This window comes from Phalaenopsis equestris, unplaced genomic scaffold (assembly GCF_001263595.1).
Source record: "Phalaenopsis equestris unplaced genomic scaffold, ASM126359v1 Scaffold206200, whole genome shotgun sequence".
NCBI classification, from domain to species: domain Eukaryota; kingdom Viridiplantae; phylum Streptophyta; class Magnoliopsida; order Asparagales; family Orchidaceae; genus Phalaenopsis; species Phalaenopsis equestris.
Genome location: NW_018225623.1, coordinates 508,147 through 529,300, shown reverse-complemented (window position 1 = coordinate 529,300; position 21,154 = coordinate 508,147). Strand labels below are relative to the sequence as shown.

Sequence of the window (21,154 nt, the reverse complement as noted above, 5' to 3'; positions counted from 1 at the left end):
AAATAAAAAGGTAACCGTATCATTATTCCCTACACCAACTTGTGTAGATGACATCCTCAAAAAAACTGCTAAAAGTAATTTCTCCCATGATTACTTCTCTGATCTAGGACTTTACCTCAAAAAATGCAGAAAATGAAGAGAAGAGTGACTACCTATGAAGGATGTACAATAAAAGAGAGAACTTTTGGGACTCCTTGATCAAGGAAGATCCGAAAAAGAAGGAAGAAAAATGTCACATTTCTATTGAGAATAGCCTAGGGATAAGAAATGGGAGAATAATAGTAGTCCATGGCGGAGAAGAAAATGGGAGAATAGCCTTACCGGGGGAGAAGGCGACGACACTACGACGAAGGGGGAGAAGGCAAAAGCTCCAGCTTCAATGCATGATTGGGGTGAACTCGTTTCTGCGAAAGCAATTGCAAGAAGATGCGAGGACATTATGTTCGGGAAGGTTTATTCACCAACCGCAGAACACACCCTATTGCCCACAATTGTGAACAAATAGTAAATCATAAGTGTGGCTTGGTTCAATTGACGAAAACGTACGATCCAAACAGCTATAAACTGTGGTTTGGTTCAATAGGTGGTTTTAAAAGCCCAAACAAACGCACCCTTAGTTAGACTATTTTGTCACCCAATTTGTCTTGATTCTTCAGACCAAGACTAGTGTTGGTGAAAATTTAGTCTGATCAAATTGTCTCTCTCTATTGCATCGTAATTAACTTTTAAGAAGGAATTAGTTGAGGTGTGATGTAAAGTAGTATCAGAGCTAGGTTATTGGATTAAAAGAATGATAAAAGCATGTTGAATTTAGAAGATTGAAATCAAATATGATTTAATTTATACAGAGTTATAATTGATGGATTTGGGGTGGGTAACCCATATAACTTAAGGTTTGATGCATGGCATAATTATTATATAATAAATTGCATGAATAATAAATTGCTTTAATATAATGAATATGCTTGGAGAAGAATCAAGATGTACAGATGGTTAATGTCCTATGTTAATTGCAAAGCAAGAAGTATAAGTTAAAAATGACTTGAACAGAAATGATAAACAAAATAGGGCAAATGAGGAAACTTGAGCCACTGCGTTACAGGGCATTGTTCAGTTGATATCACAAGGGTTGATAAAATGGCTTCTATTGAAAGATCATTCACCAGTACAAGGTCTGATCTAAACTTGTGGCAGAAATTGAGTTGTACTTGAAGATTTTTTAGATATTCAAGCCACCTACATTCAAGGGGGTGAGTGACCCCACAATTGTAGAAGACTGACTATTGAAGTTTGGGAATATTCTGGATGACATGATTTGTCCAAAAAATAGGAGAATGGGGCTAACCACTTTCATGTTAGAAGGTGAGGCTGAAAGGCGATAACAAACACATCATAGAGAGAGATTTCAGCTGACACCTCTTTCTCAGATTTAGTGAGATTATTTTTTCAAAGTTTTCAAGGACTAGTTAATTCCGCTTTTAGCCAACTTAACATTGTAAGATAAATTCTTCAATCTGACTTAAGGTTCCAAGACAACCATGCAGTATGATGCAGAATTCACTTTTTTTTTAAGATATTCACCACACCCCACTGTTAGTACCCAAGAAGAAAAATGTTAGATTTTTATGCGGTCTTCGTGATCAGTTAAGGTTGACTTTGGCGCCGTTTGAAATTAGCGACTTCTCAGTATTAGTTGAAAGGGCTAGAAGAATTTTAACACATTTGCAAACCGTGGTTATATGAATGCAAGGATGTCATTCTTGAACGGGATAATAACAACATTATGGACCTTTTGAGATCCACCCTAAGGAGTGAAGTTCGGAGGCAACGACTGCTTGAGGCTCCTGACCTAGATTTTCTTTTTAACTTCAACCAAGTCACATTTTGTCATATACACAGAAATTATAATAGGGCCGCTCATTTTTGTGCAAAGCATGCCCTTAGTGGTTCTTTTGTTTTGATGCATGCAGAAGAGTATTCAAAACTTCTTGCCATAATTGTAGATGATTGGTTTCTCTTTGTACATCATAGATGCTTACATGCATAATTTTTTATACTTTTTTGATTTATTAATGAAATATGCAATATGACGAAAGAGCCAGAAGTAAAAACGAGATGAACTTTTTCAATCAGAGTTGAACTTTTTCAATCAGTGGTGGTAATCTCAGGCAAGCAAGAGAAGATTTTGGCAAGGTAGAAGAATTCTAAAGAAAAAATTAAATCAAAAAGTCAACAGAAGCAACAACAATCAAAAAGGTCAATTTGTGAAATGTGTGGTAAAAAGTATTTTGGACAATGTTTAATGTGTTTTGAAAAGTGTTATAGATGTAGACAGTCGGAGCATCTTGAGATGAATGGTCCGCAGGAAAAGAAAAAAGACATCAGACCACCGACATTTAAAGGATAGGAACAACCCAAAAAATTTTTAGATAACAGTTAGTTTAGTAAAATTCAGTTTTTAGAAAAGTTTTCAACTCAAGTCAAGGGTGAAACTTTTGAGTATAGAACCGAGCAACCCGTAAAATCCAGGGTTTTTTGCATTTACCTATCAAGATGTTAAAGAATCTAAAGTAGTAGTTATAGATACGTTTCTGATTGAACATCAGACAAGCACTGTTTTATTCAATTCAAGTGTATCGTATTTTTTCATTTTCGATGAGTTTGCTACTAGTCTATCTGTTGATATTCGGCGCTTTACTATTTCCTTATGTGTCATTATGCCTTTGGGAAGCAACTTCTATGCATATAGAAAATGTGTGGTGCATGTTAGTATCTCTGATGGAAAGTTGCTAGTAAAATTAATTATCATACCGATGTATACTTTTTAAATCATCTTAGAAATGAATTGGTAAAGCATTTTGCATCAATTGAATATTGGAAAAGGCAGGTGAAATCTAATTTGCCTGGTGAGACGTCATTTTATTTTTTTTGTGATATGAATGCACAATTGTTTGATTAGTGCAGTGCAAGTTGGAAAGTACCTGCAAAGTGATGAACTGGTGCTTTTAGCCAAATTAGGAGTGTTGAAGAAAGATAAATGGCATTGAAAAACATCACAGTTGTTGAAGAATTTTCTGTATGTATTTCTTGAAGAATTTTCAACAATACCACTAGAATTGGAAATTGAGATTGGTATTGATTGGCAGACAGGGATGTTTGTAATTTTCAAGTCTCCTTGAGGTTGACTCTGAAGGAATTGCAAAAATTGAAATGTTGGTTGTAAAAACTGATAGATAAGGTTTTATCAAACCAAGCAATTCATCTTGGAATACTCCAATATTATTTGTCAGGAGGAAAGATAGATCTATACAGTTATGCATCAATTATAAAGAGCTAAATAAAGTTACAATCAAGAATTAATATCCACTATCAATAATCGATGATCTATTTGATCAATTATAGGGTGCTACTGTATTTTTCCGGGTTGATCTAAGATTGAGATATCATTAGTTCGAGGTAGACATAACTAATTCAATTTTGAGGACCAAATATAGTCGTTATGAATTTTTAGTTTTCTTTTAGTTTAATCAATGCTCCTATTGTATTTATGAACATAATGAATTGAATATTCAAGTTTTATGTGGATTAATTTGTCATTATCTTTATTGATGATATATCAATATATTCAAGAACTGCTGATGATAATGCTCAACATCTGAAAATAGTATTGGAGTTGCTAAAATAGAATCAACTATATGCAAAGTTGTAAATGCGAATTTTGGCTGTGAAGTATTGCACTCTTGGGGCATATTATTAGTGAACAAGGAATTTCAGTGGATCCTTAGAAGATAAAAGAAATATGAAATAACCTACTTCAAAGAATGTTGCGAAGGTACGCAGTTTTCTTAGTTTAGCCGGATATTATAGGAGATTTGTTAAAGAATTTCATAGATATGTCGTTGTCCAAGTTAATGAAAAAAGTTATTTAATTTGAATGGACTGTAGAATTTGAACACTATTTCAAGAATTAAAGAATTATTTGAATACTCTTCTACTACTAACTACTCCATTAGGTGCAGAAGGGTTCCAAATTTTCGGTGACGCATCATTGCGAGGCATTGGCTTTATTTTGAATGTAAAATAAGAAGGTGATTGCTTCCAGACACTTAAAATCACATGAGATAAATCATCCGATGAATGATCTGGAGTTGGTTGTTGTAGTCTTTGCTCTCAAAATTTGATGGCACTACTTATATGATATGAAGTGCGACGCCTTCACCGATCAAGAGAGTTTAAAGTATATTTTCATATATAAAGAGCTGAATTTGAGGCAGAGAAGATGCCTAGAGTTGATAAAAAACTATGACCAAGATATACAGTAATGTCCTTATAAAGCAAATGTAGTTGTTGATGCTTTGAGTTGTAAATCCACATGTAATGCAAGCTGAATTATTACTCTGGAGCTGGAATTGATTAAGAAATAGATGTCTTTCAGTTGGTAGTCTAAAAACTAGGTGATATGAGATATTTACATCGGTTGATAATGCGACAAACTCTGATAGATAGAAACCAAGGCAGCTCAGAGAGTTACCATTGAATATCCAAAGCTCCTGAAACAATTTCAATCCGGAAAAAGGTCAAATATGGCTATTGATGAGAATAGTGTTTTCAAAACAAGCTACAGTTGCGGGTACCTGTTGATTCTTTTTTGAGAGAAAATCCTACATGAGGCTCATCGTTTAGGATACACAATTCATCCAAGCAACACTAAAATATACAAAAAATTGAAGTTAATGTTCTTAAAAATGTGAATCTTCTCAGATTATAAATGTTGAGCATCAGAGGCACAGTTGATTGCTATAATCATTGCAAATACCAAAATGAGAAAGGGAAGAAATTGTTATGAATTTTTATTGGATTTCCTCAATCTAAGCAATTTCATGATAGTATTTGGATCATTATTGGCAGGCTAAAAAACTCAACTTATTTCTTGTCAATCAGATAGACAGATTCAGTTGAAAAGTTGATCAAATTAAATGTAAAAAAATTATCAGATTGCACAAAATTTCAAAAGTTATCATTTCTAACAGGGATGGAAGATTCATGTTCAGGTTGTGAAAAGGCATTCAACAAGGTATGAGTACACTTTTGCGTCTTAGCACAATGTTTCATCAAAAGATTGACAGACAATCAGAAAGGACAATACAAATATTGGAAAATCTATTGATGCTTTGTGTCCTTGACTTTAAAGCTACTTGGGAAGATCACATTCCGATGATCTTGTTCTCCTACACTAATAGCTATCAATTCAATATCAAAGTGACCCCTTATGAAGCACTATATGAAAGGATATGCAAAACTTTATTAAGTGAGATTGAAGTGGGCAAATGCCAAATGTTAGGTCCTGAGTTGATGAAGCCACAAAGTAAATCAGATTAATCAGAGACATATTGAAAGCTGATCAGGATCAACAACAAAAATATTATGACCCAAAGCATAAAACAGTAGAATTTTAAATTGTTGATTTTATATTTTTAAAAGTCAGGTTAATGAAAGATACTATTAGATTTGGTCAGGGAAGCTGGTTGAGTCACAAGTATATTGGCCCTTTTGAAATTATAGAAAAAATTAGCCCAATTGCTTACTGGCTAGCTTTAACTAATGATATGATAGGTATCCATGATTTGTTTCACATCTAATGCTAAGAAAATGAGTTTCAAATTCAAATAGGAGAATTTAACTTGAAGTTATCGACGTGCAGCAAAATTCGAAGAGCCCGAGAAAATTTTAAAAACTAATGTTAAGAAGTTGAGGAACAAACATATTTCTTTTGTTAAGATAAAATGAAAACACTGGTCTGACAAAGAAACTATATGGGAAAAAGAAGAAGAAATGCAACATAAATATGCTTTATGTTCAAATAATTTAAAAATTTTAAGAATGAAATTTTTATAAAGATGAGAAAACTGTAACAACAATTTTGAGAAATTAAGTATAAATTTTGGCACTGGCAAACTTACTCCAAATTTCATATCTCTCAGAATTCAACTAAATCAATTTTATTAAATTTTACACGTTGAATTGATTAATTTGATATACAGAACCGAGCATGAATTTTTAACGTATGAGAAAATATAAAATTATGAAGTTACAAGTTTAATTACCCTTAATTAATCTTAATCATCCACCTTAATCCCGCATCATTATTGTAGTCAACCGACCTTTGCATTTAATGGACTAATGAATTGAATGGTTAGGATTTCATGAGATTAAGTTGAATATTGCACTCCCTTCATTTCCCCTCTCCTTGTTTTCGATTTCGCATGTCTGTAGGGTCCCGCAACTCAATCCCTATAGCAAGAGCGGAATCGGTGACTGCAGAGTGCCACAGCTCACGGTTTGAAGTTCCAGGGAGATTTGATAAGAAGAAATCCATTTTTATGATATTTCATATATTCATTTTCTTCTATTTTGACGTTTGTCACGAATCATTGCACTTTTTTGTTTTCAGTCATTGTAGTGGGTGGCGAGCTTGTGTCGAAGACTATGAATTTGGCTTGTGGGCTTTTGTATAGGCAACTATCACGAAATCAGCGAAGTAAAGGGAATGAAGGAAGACTGGGGGGAGGAAGAGAATATTTGAAATAATTCATGCAGGGCAATTCATTCGAGGTAAAACTTGACAAGTTTCTTTTTGTGGATTAAATTATGACCTAAGATATGAATTTCCTAAGAGGTTTATGAATTTCATATCATTTATACTAGGCGGTGAGCTTGAGGTGAGCATGGGAAAGCTTATCTTAGGGTTGCCTGCCAATTTAAGTGAAATAATTTTGTGATAACTTGTGAAAAATAACTCTATGTAGGTTTTCATGTGATTATGTGTTTAATATTATTATATCTAAAATTTCATGTATATTGTGGATGAATAACTATATAAACTATATGAATACAAATTTGGTAGGTCACTTATAACTATGATTTTACCATGTTATAAATTTGATGAACATGGTAATGAAATCATTATTTGTAGGCATTCATTTACTATGATTCATGTGTATGATATATGAAATGCCTATGATGAATGTTTGTCACAGGAATTATGATTTAAGAAATATCATAAGTGATATTTTAGATATGTTATTATATGAATATTAGTAAGTACGAATGATAGGAAACAATAGGATTTCTGACTCTTGTTATTCAGACGGAGATGAAACTTCGGAAATCGTTGGGATCCGACGGATGAAATGTAGGGAACCGTTGGTACTAAGGGGGGTTATTGATAACTGTCATGTTGATGAAGCCCAATCTTTATTAATAGTTTATGTAGCCATCAAGCTGGATGACGACCCATGACAGGACAAGACATGGAAACAGTTGAGGCCTATAGAATTACAAATGACATTCTTATGATTAGATTGACGACTCTCATGAATATGCTTGTGTTTATACATAAATAGATGAAATACATGTTTTATTTAACAATTGTGATTTTCTACATTACGTGCATTTTCTTTGACATTTTTTATAAGATTATAATATGTTGTGACATGTGTTGTAGACATATACATAGTTACATATGAGCATGCACGTTATTTCTTTTATGTCTATAAATCTTACTTTAGCCTCGATTATTTCACTGAGCTTGTTGTAGTTTACTCTATATAATCGACTTTTAGGAAGGTGTAAGGAGCACTAGGGCGAGTAGTCTTGTGTAACATGTATAGCTTTTGCATTCAAGTTTTGGGTGCTTGTATAGAATTTTGGGCATGTACTTTTATTATGTTGGATCTAGTAGCTCGTTATGGATATATATATTTTGGTGATATGAGTTTCTACGCTTCCGAGTATATATGAATGTGAATGATTTATGAAATGAAGTATATCTAGTACATTTACGACGATTTAGTTAAATTAGTTCATCGTCGACTGAGTACTGATTATGCAAATCAGGATGAGTGCTAGTGAGAAGTTAGTCTGATCGAATCATCTGCCTCTATTGCACCGCAATTGACCCTTACGTTTGTGGAACTTTATTTAAATTAATTCATTACCCATTGGGTCCTGATTTTGCAACTCAGTATAAGTGCTGGTGAGAATTTAGTCTGACCAAATAGTCTGACTTTGTGCATTGCAATTAACCCTTTAGTGTGGTCACTTGGGGTTTGACCAATATACTAACTAAGCATCAATGCTATGGGAGGATCTATGCTTGTCTTACAAGACTGCACATGTAATTTGGGAGGAAGACTCCAACTTTAAAAATTTTGGGAATGTACATGCATACCACCCAATTCCTGTGTATTTACACATCTAGCACCTAAACTTTATTTTTTACATTTATACCCATAATTTTCATATCATATCAAAAAATACCACCATTTTAACTTTTAAAACATTAAACACTCCTTTGCATATATAGGTAAAGTCATATGTATGTAAAAATTGAAGCTTAGGTGTTAGATATGTAAATACATAGGAATTGAGTGGTATGTATGCTAATCTTACTAAAAAAATTGGTCACTTGTATGAATAACAAGGCCATGTTTATGATCTCAAATAAGCATAAGAATATGAGGTACTTCGCCACAAAAAAAAAAAAAAAAAAAAAGGGAGAAGCTAGAATTGGATAACTTTCGGGCTAAATGATTAGTGTAGGGTATGTGCCAGCAAATACATCAAAATTTTTGGGGAAAATAAGAACTTAAGATATTTTAACAGGCCTCAATGATGATAAAGTTTGTGGTAGAGGCAATTTGTCCACTTCATAAAATTCTAAAGCATTTGTTGAAGCTAAAAGGGGACAATGCAAATGAAGAATGATGTTTAGGATACCATGAATGCTCTCATAATTGAAGAACCTATTCTTCCCACCAGAAATATGGAATAAAATCTAAGACATAACTAAAGGCGTAGTAGATGTATTCTTTGGTGTATTGTTTGTAAAAAATCTAATGATACAACAAAAAACTATTAGAAACTTCTTGAATAGCTAGCAAATTGAAGCAATTTTGGAAAGCAATGCAAAGGCACTTCCAATTATCAAACTAAAACTAAGGAATTGATGATGAAAATTGGGGAAACTTGGCAACTTATACCTTGTTGCTTTTTGGCCCGAGAGTTTGGAATTATTAAGGCGATGACAGACAGTTATACTGTAGAGAAATATTGTTCTAATTTTTACGACAATTCAAAATAACATCCAAATAATTACAAGCCACTAAACATTGTTATTTTTATATCATAGCCAACTCACATTCATAAATATTAAGGTTACGAGAAGAATTTAGTAATTTAGCCTAAAATAAAGTACATTATATTTTTGGTATATATTTGCATTTTTTTCTTTTTTTGTATATAAATTATGTTACTAGCCAACAAATTTATATGACTTTTTTTCTACAGTGAAAATGAAAGCACATGTTAAGTTATATTGTAACTTAGCGAATAATTAAAATTCCATAATATACTAATTTCTATGCATATGTTCTAACATCTATGCAGGCCAAAATAATTAAATATTAATATTTTACTTTGTTAGAAATTTTTAAATATTTATATTTATTATTTCATTTAAGAAGTCATCTTAGGAACACTGTTTAAAATATTATATCACGTAGATTTTGAGAATATGACATAATAGTTTTATTGATATGAAAGGGAGTATAAATATAGGTTACGTGAATTGTAAAATAGAAACGACATAATACCCATATCTTCAAGATTAAAATTAATCAATTCTTGATAACTATATGGAGATAAAAGGAAAGACATTAAATAGGAAATAACTTGAATGAAAATAAATTAATATTAATAAATTCTAACATAACATAGGAAATAACCGGAAAAGAAAAAAAATCAATACTAATAACTTCTAACACTCCCCCTCAAGTTAAAACATAGATGTCAATCATATTCAACTTAGATTTGAAATCATCAAACAATTGGCGATGAAGATATTTTGTAGGTAGAACTTGAGTTTTCATCCCCAAAGCATTTAGGAGTACTTCTAGTTGACTGTGGTTGTCTTTGATTGTAGTTTCTATAGTGCATGTAGGTAGCTGCAAGACTATTGCAGGTAATGTTGTAGGGAAGTAGGGAAATTTGCAGAAAAGTACACAAGCTACAGGGAAAACTGCAGGATATGGATTGCAAGGAAAAAAAAACTTTGGAGGGTCAGCCGCAAGAAAAAGATTTGAAGGAGGTTTTGTAGCAGGAGAAACCTTCAGAGTGGGGTTTTGCTATAGGAAAAAGCTCAAAACTCTGAAGGAGTCTACAAAATGGAGAATTTTGTAGGTAGGTGGAAGGCTGCTGCAAGTAAGTGCTACGAAATGGGTCTGTAGGGAGAAATCCGGTTGAGGAAGTTTCCTTTGCCTGCAGAGAATAGTTTCTGACTTTGATGGCTGCAAGGTAAAGCTCTGGAGGAGGCTTGCTACAAGGGAAAAAAAAACCCGGCGAAGGGCCTGCAGCAGGAAAAGATCTGGTAAGGGTCTGCAACCACCTGCGGCAGAAAAACGATATGAATTGTTGTTCGATATGGCTGTAATGGCAGCATTGGTCATTATCTGACTGAAATGGAGAATTCATTGGAGTTTCTCGGAGATTGCTACCAATCTAACATCTAATATGGAACCCTCTGAGTCCTCTGTGGCATTTAAAGGAAACACACTAAGCTTCTTGAGGTTTTTACAAATTGCAGCAATCATTTGAAGACCCTAGTCACGCACCAAATTTAGAACCCAGAAAGTTTGAAGATTGTAACAACAACTAATGACTAGTTTGAGCTAATCAGTGGTGATTGGGGGGATTGGGAAACCATAAAGGCTGACTTGAGAGTTCCTAAAATCACCTCCTTTGAAGGAAAAGAATAAGTCGGTGCCAAGATGAGTGAGCTGCAGTGCTCAGACCAAGAGACGGTCGACAGAGACGTGCTCATTGACTCTTAGTCTTCTGAGAGAAGGACATCGGGCCACAAGAGCTTCAAGAGCTTCAAGGTTCATAGCATAGCCAATTCAATTGAATACCAGGGACTCGATGCAAGTCTTCCCTGGTAGAAAGCATGACACCCAATCCACCACCCCCTCATCGTCGTCCTCAACATCATTGTCTATTTGATCTAGAGATCGGAGACACTTGCATCTCTCTGCTATGACGGCGAGATCGGTCGTGGTGAATTTGTTACAGCAAAAAGGTGGCAGGTCCCAAAAGGATGTTGTTAGGATCACGAAATTGGCAGCAAAAATAGTCATTCGCTTGAGCCAAACTCTCTCGAGCGAGGGATAAGATGAAACCATGGCGACGATAGGCTGACGGGTAGCAGTTATCGATCGAGCCGAGTTTGGACCTCAGCGCGAAAATAAGGCTTGTGGACGAGGGAAGCTGCTTTTCGATCACTATGAGAGGTCATGAAGCACAACACATTCTTGAGGGCATCTTGAGAATTTGGTCCGAGAACAGCGGCGACTGGCCAATGGGAGTAAAGGTGGGCCAATACTTTGGCTGAGTAGTTCCGAAGGGATTTAAGGGCCATCGATCGTCATCACGGTCATTACAGTCGCCATTATCCAGGAGCTACTTGAAGGTTGTTGTTAGTTGCAGATCTAAGCTTTGCTAGCCTAAGGCATTTGCTTGCTGTGGAGATGAGGAATCCCAGACTTTGCTAGCTGTTGTTTGCTGCAGAAGATGAGGTTTGCAGGCTACACCTGTTGGCTATGGGGAGCGGGTGTTTTGTTTCTCGGGAAGTTCTCCTATGGGAACTTTTGTTGGCGGCTTCTGTGGGAGCGGCTATTCTATTGCCCAGGAAGTAGCTCTCCTACGGGAACTTCTGTTGGCTGGTCTTGCAGCTGTTTTGTTTCCTGGGAAGTAGTTCTGCTATGAAAACTCTGTTGGCTACGGGAAAGGGCAGTAATCCTGCGGATGATCTGCAGGTTACAGGAGGGAGATAAAGTGGCTGAGGAGGGCCTGCCCGGAGTAGGAAGTTTCTGGCGGCAGGAGAACTTTTCCTCTTCCGGAAACTCTAGGGCTTATTTCAAAGCTTTGATACCATCTAGGTTTTGAGAATATAGTAGAATAATTTTATTGATACGAAAGGTGATACAAATACAGGCTACATGATTTCTAAAATAAGAAAAATATTACACCCATATCTCCAAGATTACAATTGATCACGGAGATATAAGGAAAAACATAAAATAGAAAATAACCGGAAAGAAAATAATTCAATATTAATAAATTTTAATATAAAATAAGAAATAACCTGAAATGAAATAAATCAATACTAATAACTTCTAACATATCATAATATCATTTAAGATACATTCAATTCCTTTTTTTTTTGGGTATTTTATTTAATTTCAAGTGTGTGGGTACAATAATGTCCTGAACTAGTATCATAAAGGAATAACTCTTTCGATTGATTTATACATTTATTTCATTTGATTCTTATATGTCATACTTTCGATGTCAATGCCATGCATGGAATATGTTTGAAACATATTATAAGGTTTATCTGATTAAAATGAAATAGATTTTTAATTAATTTTATCATGGACTATCATGATATGAACATTTCAAGAAAACCTCATCCTTCTTTTTGTTTTTTTGGTGTAATCCTTGTATTTTTATTTTTTTCCCACCAGTGTATTGGTTTATTTTCTACCATGTTTTCGCCATTCTAAATGCCTAAATCATGCATGTTTATGTTGTACCTTCTGTTTTTCAATAAATTTATTTCCAGTCTCTTTTGCATATTCATTTCTCTATCTAGTTTTATTTATGTTCATTTGTCATTGAAGCAACAAAGGATAGGCGATGCTGAATTTAAAATTTTTTTTGAACAGATTCCATTCTGTAAGAGTAATAATAGCAAAAATTTTCCTTGTTTTCATCTCCAATTCACTGTATTGCCTCTTTAAATTTCAAGCTTTCAGCTCCTTTATCCTTGCATTTTGTGTGCAGGACTTGATAGCTGATTTTGAAGTTTCCGAGGGGATCTACTCGAGGGCTCGAATTGAAGACTCTAATTCTGTTTGTCTTTGGTTGGGAGCCAATGTCATGCTGGAATATTCTTGTGAAGAGGTTTGCTTCCTATATTTTCTACTTGAATAGTATCTTTCATTTTATGTTTAAATTTTATGCAGTTTAATACTATTCTACTCGAGTCATTGCAGGCCAACGAACTTTTGAAGAAGAACTTGGAAAATGCCAAAGCCAGTTTAGAGGTTCTAATTGCTGATTTGCAGTTCCTAAGGGACCAAGTAACTATAACTCAGGTACAATAAGCTTAACTTTGATTAAATTTGTAATTTTAGGCCCCTGTACAAATCATTCCTATATCTCAATATATAGTTCAAGCAATTTTATGAACTACATTGAGAGTATTTATCATATCACGAAGACTACATTATTGAGAATCTAATTTGGAATCTGAATATATCACTATGATCTTTTTTTGGGAGAAAAGTTCCAACTTCAAAACAACCGAGTGTCCTGAGGATATTTAACATTTGGTAAACTCTAAAATAGTGAGCTCAATAAAATGGCTCTACAAAAATATAGGTTTTTTTACATACATACCACCCAATTCTTCTGTATTTATATACCTAACACCTAAACTTTAATTTTTATATTTATACCATCCAAATCTTTCATATCACATGAAAACACCACCATTTTAACTTAAAAAAAGTGGAATACCCCTTTTCATGCTTAGGGAAGGCAAAAATTGAATTTTAGGTAAATACATGAGAATGGAGTGAAATGCATGTAATTCTTCTATATATTAAACAAACAGGGCTAATTCGAGCAGTGGTTAACTTGCCTCTAGTTGATAGGAAGGTCATGGGCTTGTTAAATCATTTCATTCAATTACAAAAAGTTAGTATAGAGTAAAATGTGAGAGAAAAAGAGTGAAGCCAGAGTGAAGAGATGGAAATTTTAGAGAGAAAGTGATGGCCGCTCAAAATTCATTTCATTCAATTACAATAATAAGCCATCAACGTCGGATATAAGTCCTGATAGAGAATGGTGTTTATCAATTCTGAGTCATAAAACCAGCCTCTATGTTGTAGTATTACTCCATCATTGTATTTGTGTGAGCTTGCTATGGGTACAACAACAACAACAATAAGCATTTATTCCACTAAGTGGGGTCAGTTACATGAATCATTTTTCTCCGTTGATTCTTATTGGCTGTCATATTTTTATTTAATTCCGATAGATTAATATGATTTTCGATAAAATATGCTCAAGTCTTTTTAGATCTACCTCTGTATTTCATAACTCAAATCTATAATATCTACTCTCCTAACCGAATCATTAGATGGTCGTCGACGTTTAATGTAACCAAATCATCTAAGGCGGTATTCTTTAATCTTGTATGTCACTGGAGCTACACCAACACTTTCATGGATAGATTCATCTTGCATTTTGTCTCTAAGCGTCAAGCCACTCATCCACTTAAGCATTCTCATCTCAGCAGCACTTAAGTCTATTTTATACTTCTCTTTTAAAGGCCAACATTTCACGCCATAAAGCATTGCAGGTCTCACCACCATATTATAAAATTTTTCTTTTAAATCTAAGGAGCACTTTTCTATCACACAATATGTCTGATGCATTCCTCCACTTCAACCAACCAACTCGCACTCTGCTAGTAACATCCTCATCTATATCACCATCACTTTGAACAATAGACTCGAGATATATAAACCATTCATACCTTTTAATGATTTGATCATCCATAGTTACAACTATGTCGCTATAGCTACTACTACTTAAATTACATTTTCTTAGTTTTAGATCTATTGAAACGAAGTCCTTTGGACTCCAATGCAGACCTCCATAAATTATGTTTTTTTCTTGAACCATTTCTCTAGTCATATCCACAAGAAGAGTGTCTTCAACGAAAAGCATACACAAAGGTACATCCTCCTCTAAATGTCCAGCAAGAGCATCCATAACTGAAGTAAAAAGATGTGGGTTAAAAGCCGAACCCTGATGTTATCCAACTGAAATAGGAAAATACTTGATCAATCCTCCTTCTGTTTGAACACAAGTAAGAACTCTAGTATGCATATCCTTAATGACTTGAATATAAGCCATATCAATACATTTATTTTCTATAACTGTCCAAAAAACTTCTCTTGGAACCTTATCGTAAGCTTTTTCTAATCAATAAAAATCATATATAGAGCCTCCTTACCCTCTCTTTTCTTCTCCATCAAATTTGTCAATAAATATATAGCTTCCATAGTAAACCTGTCCGACATAAATCCAAACTGATTATAAGAAAACTTTGTATCACGTCTTAATCTATATTCAATTACGCTCTCCCATAATTTTATAGCATGACATATTAATTTAATTCCTCTATAATTTGCACACTCTTGTGCATCCCATTTATTCTTAAAAATGGGGACAAAAATACCCTTTCTCAACTTCTCTAACTTCTTTTAGTTTTTAAAATAATATTAAAGAGTTTAGTAAGTTAAGAAACTCAAGAAACATCCAAATATCTTAGATATTTTCACACAATTAATTTTAAAGCGTGTTGTGGTTATACTTTGTTCTTTAAAATGTATTTTTTGTAGTTCATAGTTGTCATTCCGTGTTTAATCAGTGATCCTTCAGTTATTTATGGGACATTTACATACATACCTCCCAATTCTTATATGTTTACATATCTAAGACTTAAACATTGATTTTTACATGTATACCACCTAAATCTTTCATATCACATCAAAAATACCACTATTTTAACTTAAAAAAGTGGGATACACCTTTTCATTCATGGGTAAGGTGACATATATGTAAAAACTGAAGTTCATGTGTTAGATATGTAAGTACATAAGAATCTAGTGGCATGCATGTAAATGTTCCTTTGGGGGCATTTACATAAATACCACACAATTCTTATATATTTACATATCTAAACATCTAAACTATAATGTCTACATTCAGATCACTCAAATGTCATCTGCACCTTTTCATGAATAGCTTTATAGTGCGATGGTACGATAAATGTAAATATCAAACTTTAGATGTTAGATTTGTAAATACATAAAAAATTGTGTGGTCTCCCTATTTTGTACTCTCATCACTCAGTTTATGTTTGATTCTAATTACTTTTCCAATCTAAGCTATTTATTGATCATAGCTGCAGAAATAAATCGGACAATCTGTTCACTTTATTTATGCAGGTCACAACTGCTCGGGTTTACAACTGGGATGTTCATCAAAGAAGAATCAAGCAAACAACTTGAAAAGAAAAAAATAAATCAAAAATGGTTTTTTTTCCTTCTTCTTATTAGCTAAAAAACCATATTGCCGTTGGATTCTTCTTTTGAGCCTTTGATGGTCTTAAATATATTTTATGACTTTAGTTGTGAAAAAAATGCACTTTTAGAAACTTATGCGAGTATTATTATTTTTTTAAGCTTCTCTTTGAAGGATTTATGTATGCTTTGTGAACTTGAAAAGAGCGAAAAATTATTCCATACGGATGCAAAATGCATGCGGTGTCTGATCCTGACCATAAATCAGTATTTTTGTTTTTAAAAGTGCATTTTTACTGTGTCCGATCCTGACCGTAAAAGTGTATTTCGGTGGGCCCCACTTAAATTTTAAAAAAAAAAAACTAAAATATATCCTGACCGTAGATCACCCTGATTTACGGTTAGGATCGGACACCGCATGCAGAGATGCATACGGTGTCCGTACACAATAATTTCTCGAAAAGAGCAGCCTTGTTTTGCATAACAAGTGATTATGGCTTTACCTAATAATTTCAAAAAATAAAAAATTAAAAAAAAAAATCAAGTAGTTAAAAGATAGCGAATGAGTTTTGATTTGTTTTGTTCTATTTGCAACAGTACTCTCTTTGAAATAAATTACAATAAACTAAAATGATAAAATTCCTTGTTTTTTGAACATTATACCATCACATGAAAAATATAGGAATTGTTATGGTAGAAGAGAACACAAATTTTAAATAGCTATTTTCACTTCATTTGAGTTTCATGTTGCATTTTATCTTTTACAGAATTTTAACCTTTTTTTTTAACTGAAATGTGAGCATCACACCCAACTTTATTCAAAGAAAAAAATGAGTTGCAAAATGAATAAATAAAAAATGATCGACAAAAACGCCAACAAGTGTAAGAACTTCAAAATATAATAGAAACTGTACTTAAACAAAACAAGACAAGCAATAATAGAAATCCCCCAAGAAAGATATACAGTCCACCAGGAATAGAAGGACACGACAACAACAACATTTTAGCAGCAACAAAACAACACTCCAACAACACTTTAACAACAACAAAATAGCACTTCAACAACAATAGAAATCTCCAATAGAAGACATACTTCACAAGGAATTGAAAGCCCTATAAAGAATACAAACAAATAAGTAGTAGAAAAATCAAAGAACTATAAAAAAAATACGAAGAGAAAAAACAAAAACTAAAGAAGATAATGTAAGATACAAAAAATAACAAGGACTTCAACACATTAGAGCTACAAACTTGGCTGCATAAAAGTACTAAACTTCTATTCTAAAATTTTGAATATGTAAAAATATATTTAAAATATTATTGAATTTTAATAATGAATGAAATTTATCACAGCTAAATATCAAACTCAGCAACCAGAGAAGATCACAAAGTAAGAGCATACAACAAAGATCAAAGTTGAACCGCCAAAATAAGCTAGAGCTAGAAGAACACCAACAAGAACTCCAAAATACAATAACAGCAACAAAAATAATCAAAACTCTAACATCAAACTAACAGGAACAAAGCAGCACTCCAAATAACATAGATCCCTAATGGAAGGAAAAATAGTTCACCAGGAGCAGAAGGCCTAGAAAGAAGTATTATAATTCAATCCAAAAATTTTGGAATATATGAAAAATAAATTAAAAAGCATGCTTGAATTTTAATAATGACTGGAGAGCATCACATCACAAAAACCAACCTCGACAAACAAAGCAAGGACAAGAAAAACTGCAACGAATCAAAGGATCAGGAAAAACCCAAGAAGCTGCAAAACAATAGGGAGAAGCAAACTAGCTAGCCAACCAAAAATATAAGTATTAAAATTCCATTTAAAATTTTGAATATATAAAAATATATTAAAAAATATGGTTGAATTTTAATAACTACAAGAGAACATTACAACTCAAAAACAAACCTGAACAAACCGAGCAAGAACAATTAAAAATTGTAACACATAAAAGAACCAGAAAAAACCCAGCCAACAAGCTGTAAACAATAGGGTGAAGCAACCCAGCCAACCAACCAAAAACCAAAACACCACAACCAACTCCACAGACAAAACTCTAGAAAAATCAACCAACCAAAACAAAGAATATGAGATAAGTAAAAATTTGTAAAACTATTCAATAGAATTAGGAATAGAATTTTTAAATTTCCATTTTCTTGCTCATGTAGAAGATCAATCAATGAATATAATTGATATTAGAATTAACAGAAGTATGGTGACTCCAAAAAATTTGGAATTTATCTCGTACCAAATCACATAAGAAACAACTTGAACATCTAAAAGATAAAAAACACTTAGAAATTTTGCATGTTGAACTATCCAAGTGATAGATAACTTGAAAAATATTACTATAACTATAAAAAAATTATCATTAAGTAAAAAAAAAAAAATTGAGAAGCATATAAGAATAATAACATTTAAAAAAAAGATGAACATGAGTTTGAAGATTATTCATACATAAAACACTAGACAAATTGAGATGCATACTTCTTAAAGAAAGAATGTCACAAGTGTTGAGCCCTCTCATAATAACTTTCTACCAAACTCTCTTAAACTAACTAACACGAGGAGAAGTGGCATAAAGAGAAAGATAAACATCTTTATGAGAATAAGATTCTTTTCCAAGTACAAGTAAGACCAATGGAAATAGAAATCTTGTTGATAACAAAAACTAGAAGGTTGATAATTAGAAGGAAAATTTCAAAATTATTAAAAGTAATATCCATAATCTTAGAATTAAGAAGAAGATTAAACCAAGTATAAATAGAATCACCAAATTTCTCCATAAGAGAAACTCCCTCAAACTAATGATCAAAATAAAATAACATTTGACAATCATTGGTAATATGAAAGCTTAGAGCAGACCTAAATTTGATAGCAATTCTGATAAGATCTTTCCAAAAAGGAGAATACATAGAATTAACCTTGTGCCGAAAAGAATCATAATCGTCAGTCAAATGTCGACCGACATTTGTCTAAGTGACAACCAAAGTCTAGCAGAACGACTCTGACCACGTACATTTCAATACACACCAGACTGTTCTTCAATGGATGTGTTGCACTATGGGAATCAACACATGTATCATGTGAGGTTCCATAATGCTCTGGCAGCCATCCTACCCACATGACATCAAAAATTGATGCCAACACATACACCTACACAACTCTCTGGCGACTTTCCAATTGAAGAGAAGGGGCTAACTATCAGATTGCAGTAAAATATTCTCTTTCTAAGAACCTAGCCTCAGATTGACAATAAGAGTCATCCAAAGATAATGTTAATTACCAATTGGATCTGGATAGTTAATCAACCACAACTGACAAGGATGGCCGACCGAAGGACCATGGTTTGTCAGACCGAAGGACCATAGTTTGGTCGATTGAAGAAGGTTAGCTTGACCGGCCGAAGTTCCCAAGCTATATCAACCAAAGATCCACATCCCGGACAACTGAAGAACCGCAACATGGACGACCGTAGACCCCCAATTCAACTAACCAAAAGCCCATAATTTGGTTGATCAAAGGTCTATAGTCCAGGATTGAAGCCCTTAAATAAATAGATCGAAGATCCAACTGATAATTGGGGAATGAGACAACCAAATTAGAGGCCGCATTTTATCTTTATTCATTATTTTATTCATGTATCTATTTATGATCAAAAATGCCCTATGAGGATCTTATTTTAGACAAGGGTAGGTGGGTAATTGTGCACTTCATATCCCCTAGCCTATAAATAGGGGATCATTTTTACAATGAAAGATTAATGAATTATTCAAGCTAATTTAAACCTTTCTCTCTCTCTAGTTTTCATATGCTCTATTTCTTGGGTGTGCTTACAGAGCATTCTCAGATTCAACAATATTATATGAAAATTTTGAGCACATGCATATTAAATAAATTTAGAACAATTCATGGATGACATTAGATCTTCTTCTCAAAATTTTTTAATACGAAAAATCATTAGACATAGTATCTTAGCTTGGTTGAAACAATTTTACTACCAAAACTTATATTAGTAGAAAAAGTTTATACAATGTAGACACGAATTATGAAATATAACATTTTTGGTGAAAGTATGTGGATCATTTTGTTGTAATGTTTCAAACTATACCCTCAAGTGATTGATTTTGCTCTATTGAGACTTATAATTAATTTAATTTTGTGTTTTGATATTGTTGGATTTGCGTAATGAAAATATCCTGTTTCACCAAGAGCCTCCTGAAAAATGCTTTAGATGGTCCGAAAGTTGTTTAAAAAACTCAAGGGTCGGGAGGCTTGAGAATTGTATCAAGGGATAAAATGAAAATATCAATTATATAAATAATATATTATAAGTCTTTGAGTTAATCTTATTCTATATATGATAATCCCTAAGCAAATAAAAAAATAATAAAAAATATTATATTATTATTTTATAAATTTAAGGGCATTATTCTTAATAAAAAAATCTATATAATCTTTACTTGAGGTTTCCTTATTACATATTTAGTTGTTTTACATATATGTATTTATTTAGGTTTTTAAATAGACTATTTTATTTTAATTACCCAAACTTTAAATATAAAATTTTAATAACTTTTCTCATTACAACCACCATCCATTACTCATTAATGAAAGTTATAAGCGAAAGTTTTGAGTGGTTAAAATATTATATTTAAAGTTTTGGATGACTAACAATTTTGTTTTATTCTATAAATACATTTGACCCCTAAAACTTTCTATTTATTGAACAATTACACACTAACTTTCCATTTGAAAGTGTGGGAGCAGCTTGTAGACCACTGCTGGTTCTATACATAAATTTTAACACTTTAAATATGTTAGTTAAAAGGAAAATTTCTAAAATGATTAAATTGTTTCGTGGGAACTAAGTTTACTATGTGAAGTATTCGAGTCTCTATTTGACGTGACGATTTAATTTAAAATA

The 21,154-nt window shown here is 33.0% G+C and overlaps 1 protein-coding gene across 1 annotated transcript in view; it reads left to right on the top strand.

Annotated features, from left to right (window-relative positions):
* Positions 1 to 16,438, top strand: part of LOC110036419 (probable prefoldin subunit 3) — a 49,797-nt gene extending 33,359 nt beyond the window's left edge. Inside the window, exons 4-6 of the mRNA XM_020740857.1 lie at positions 12,901 to 13,020; positions 13,113 to 13,214; positions 16,143 to 16,438. Of these exons, the coding sequence (XP_020596516.1) occupies positions 12,901 to 13,020; positions 13,113 to 13,214; positions 16,143 to 16,205 (285 nt within the window). The 3' untranslated portion in view covers positions 16,206 to 16,438. The remainder of the gene's footprint in view (positions 1 to 12,900; positions 13,021 to 13,112; positions 13,215 to 16,142) is intronic.
* Positions 16,439 to 21,154: the final 4,716 nt, after the last annotated feature.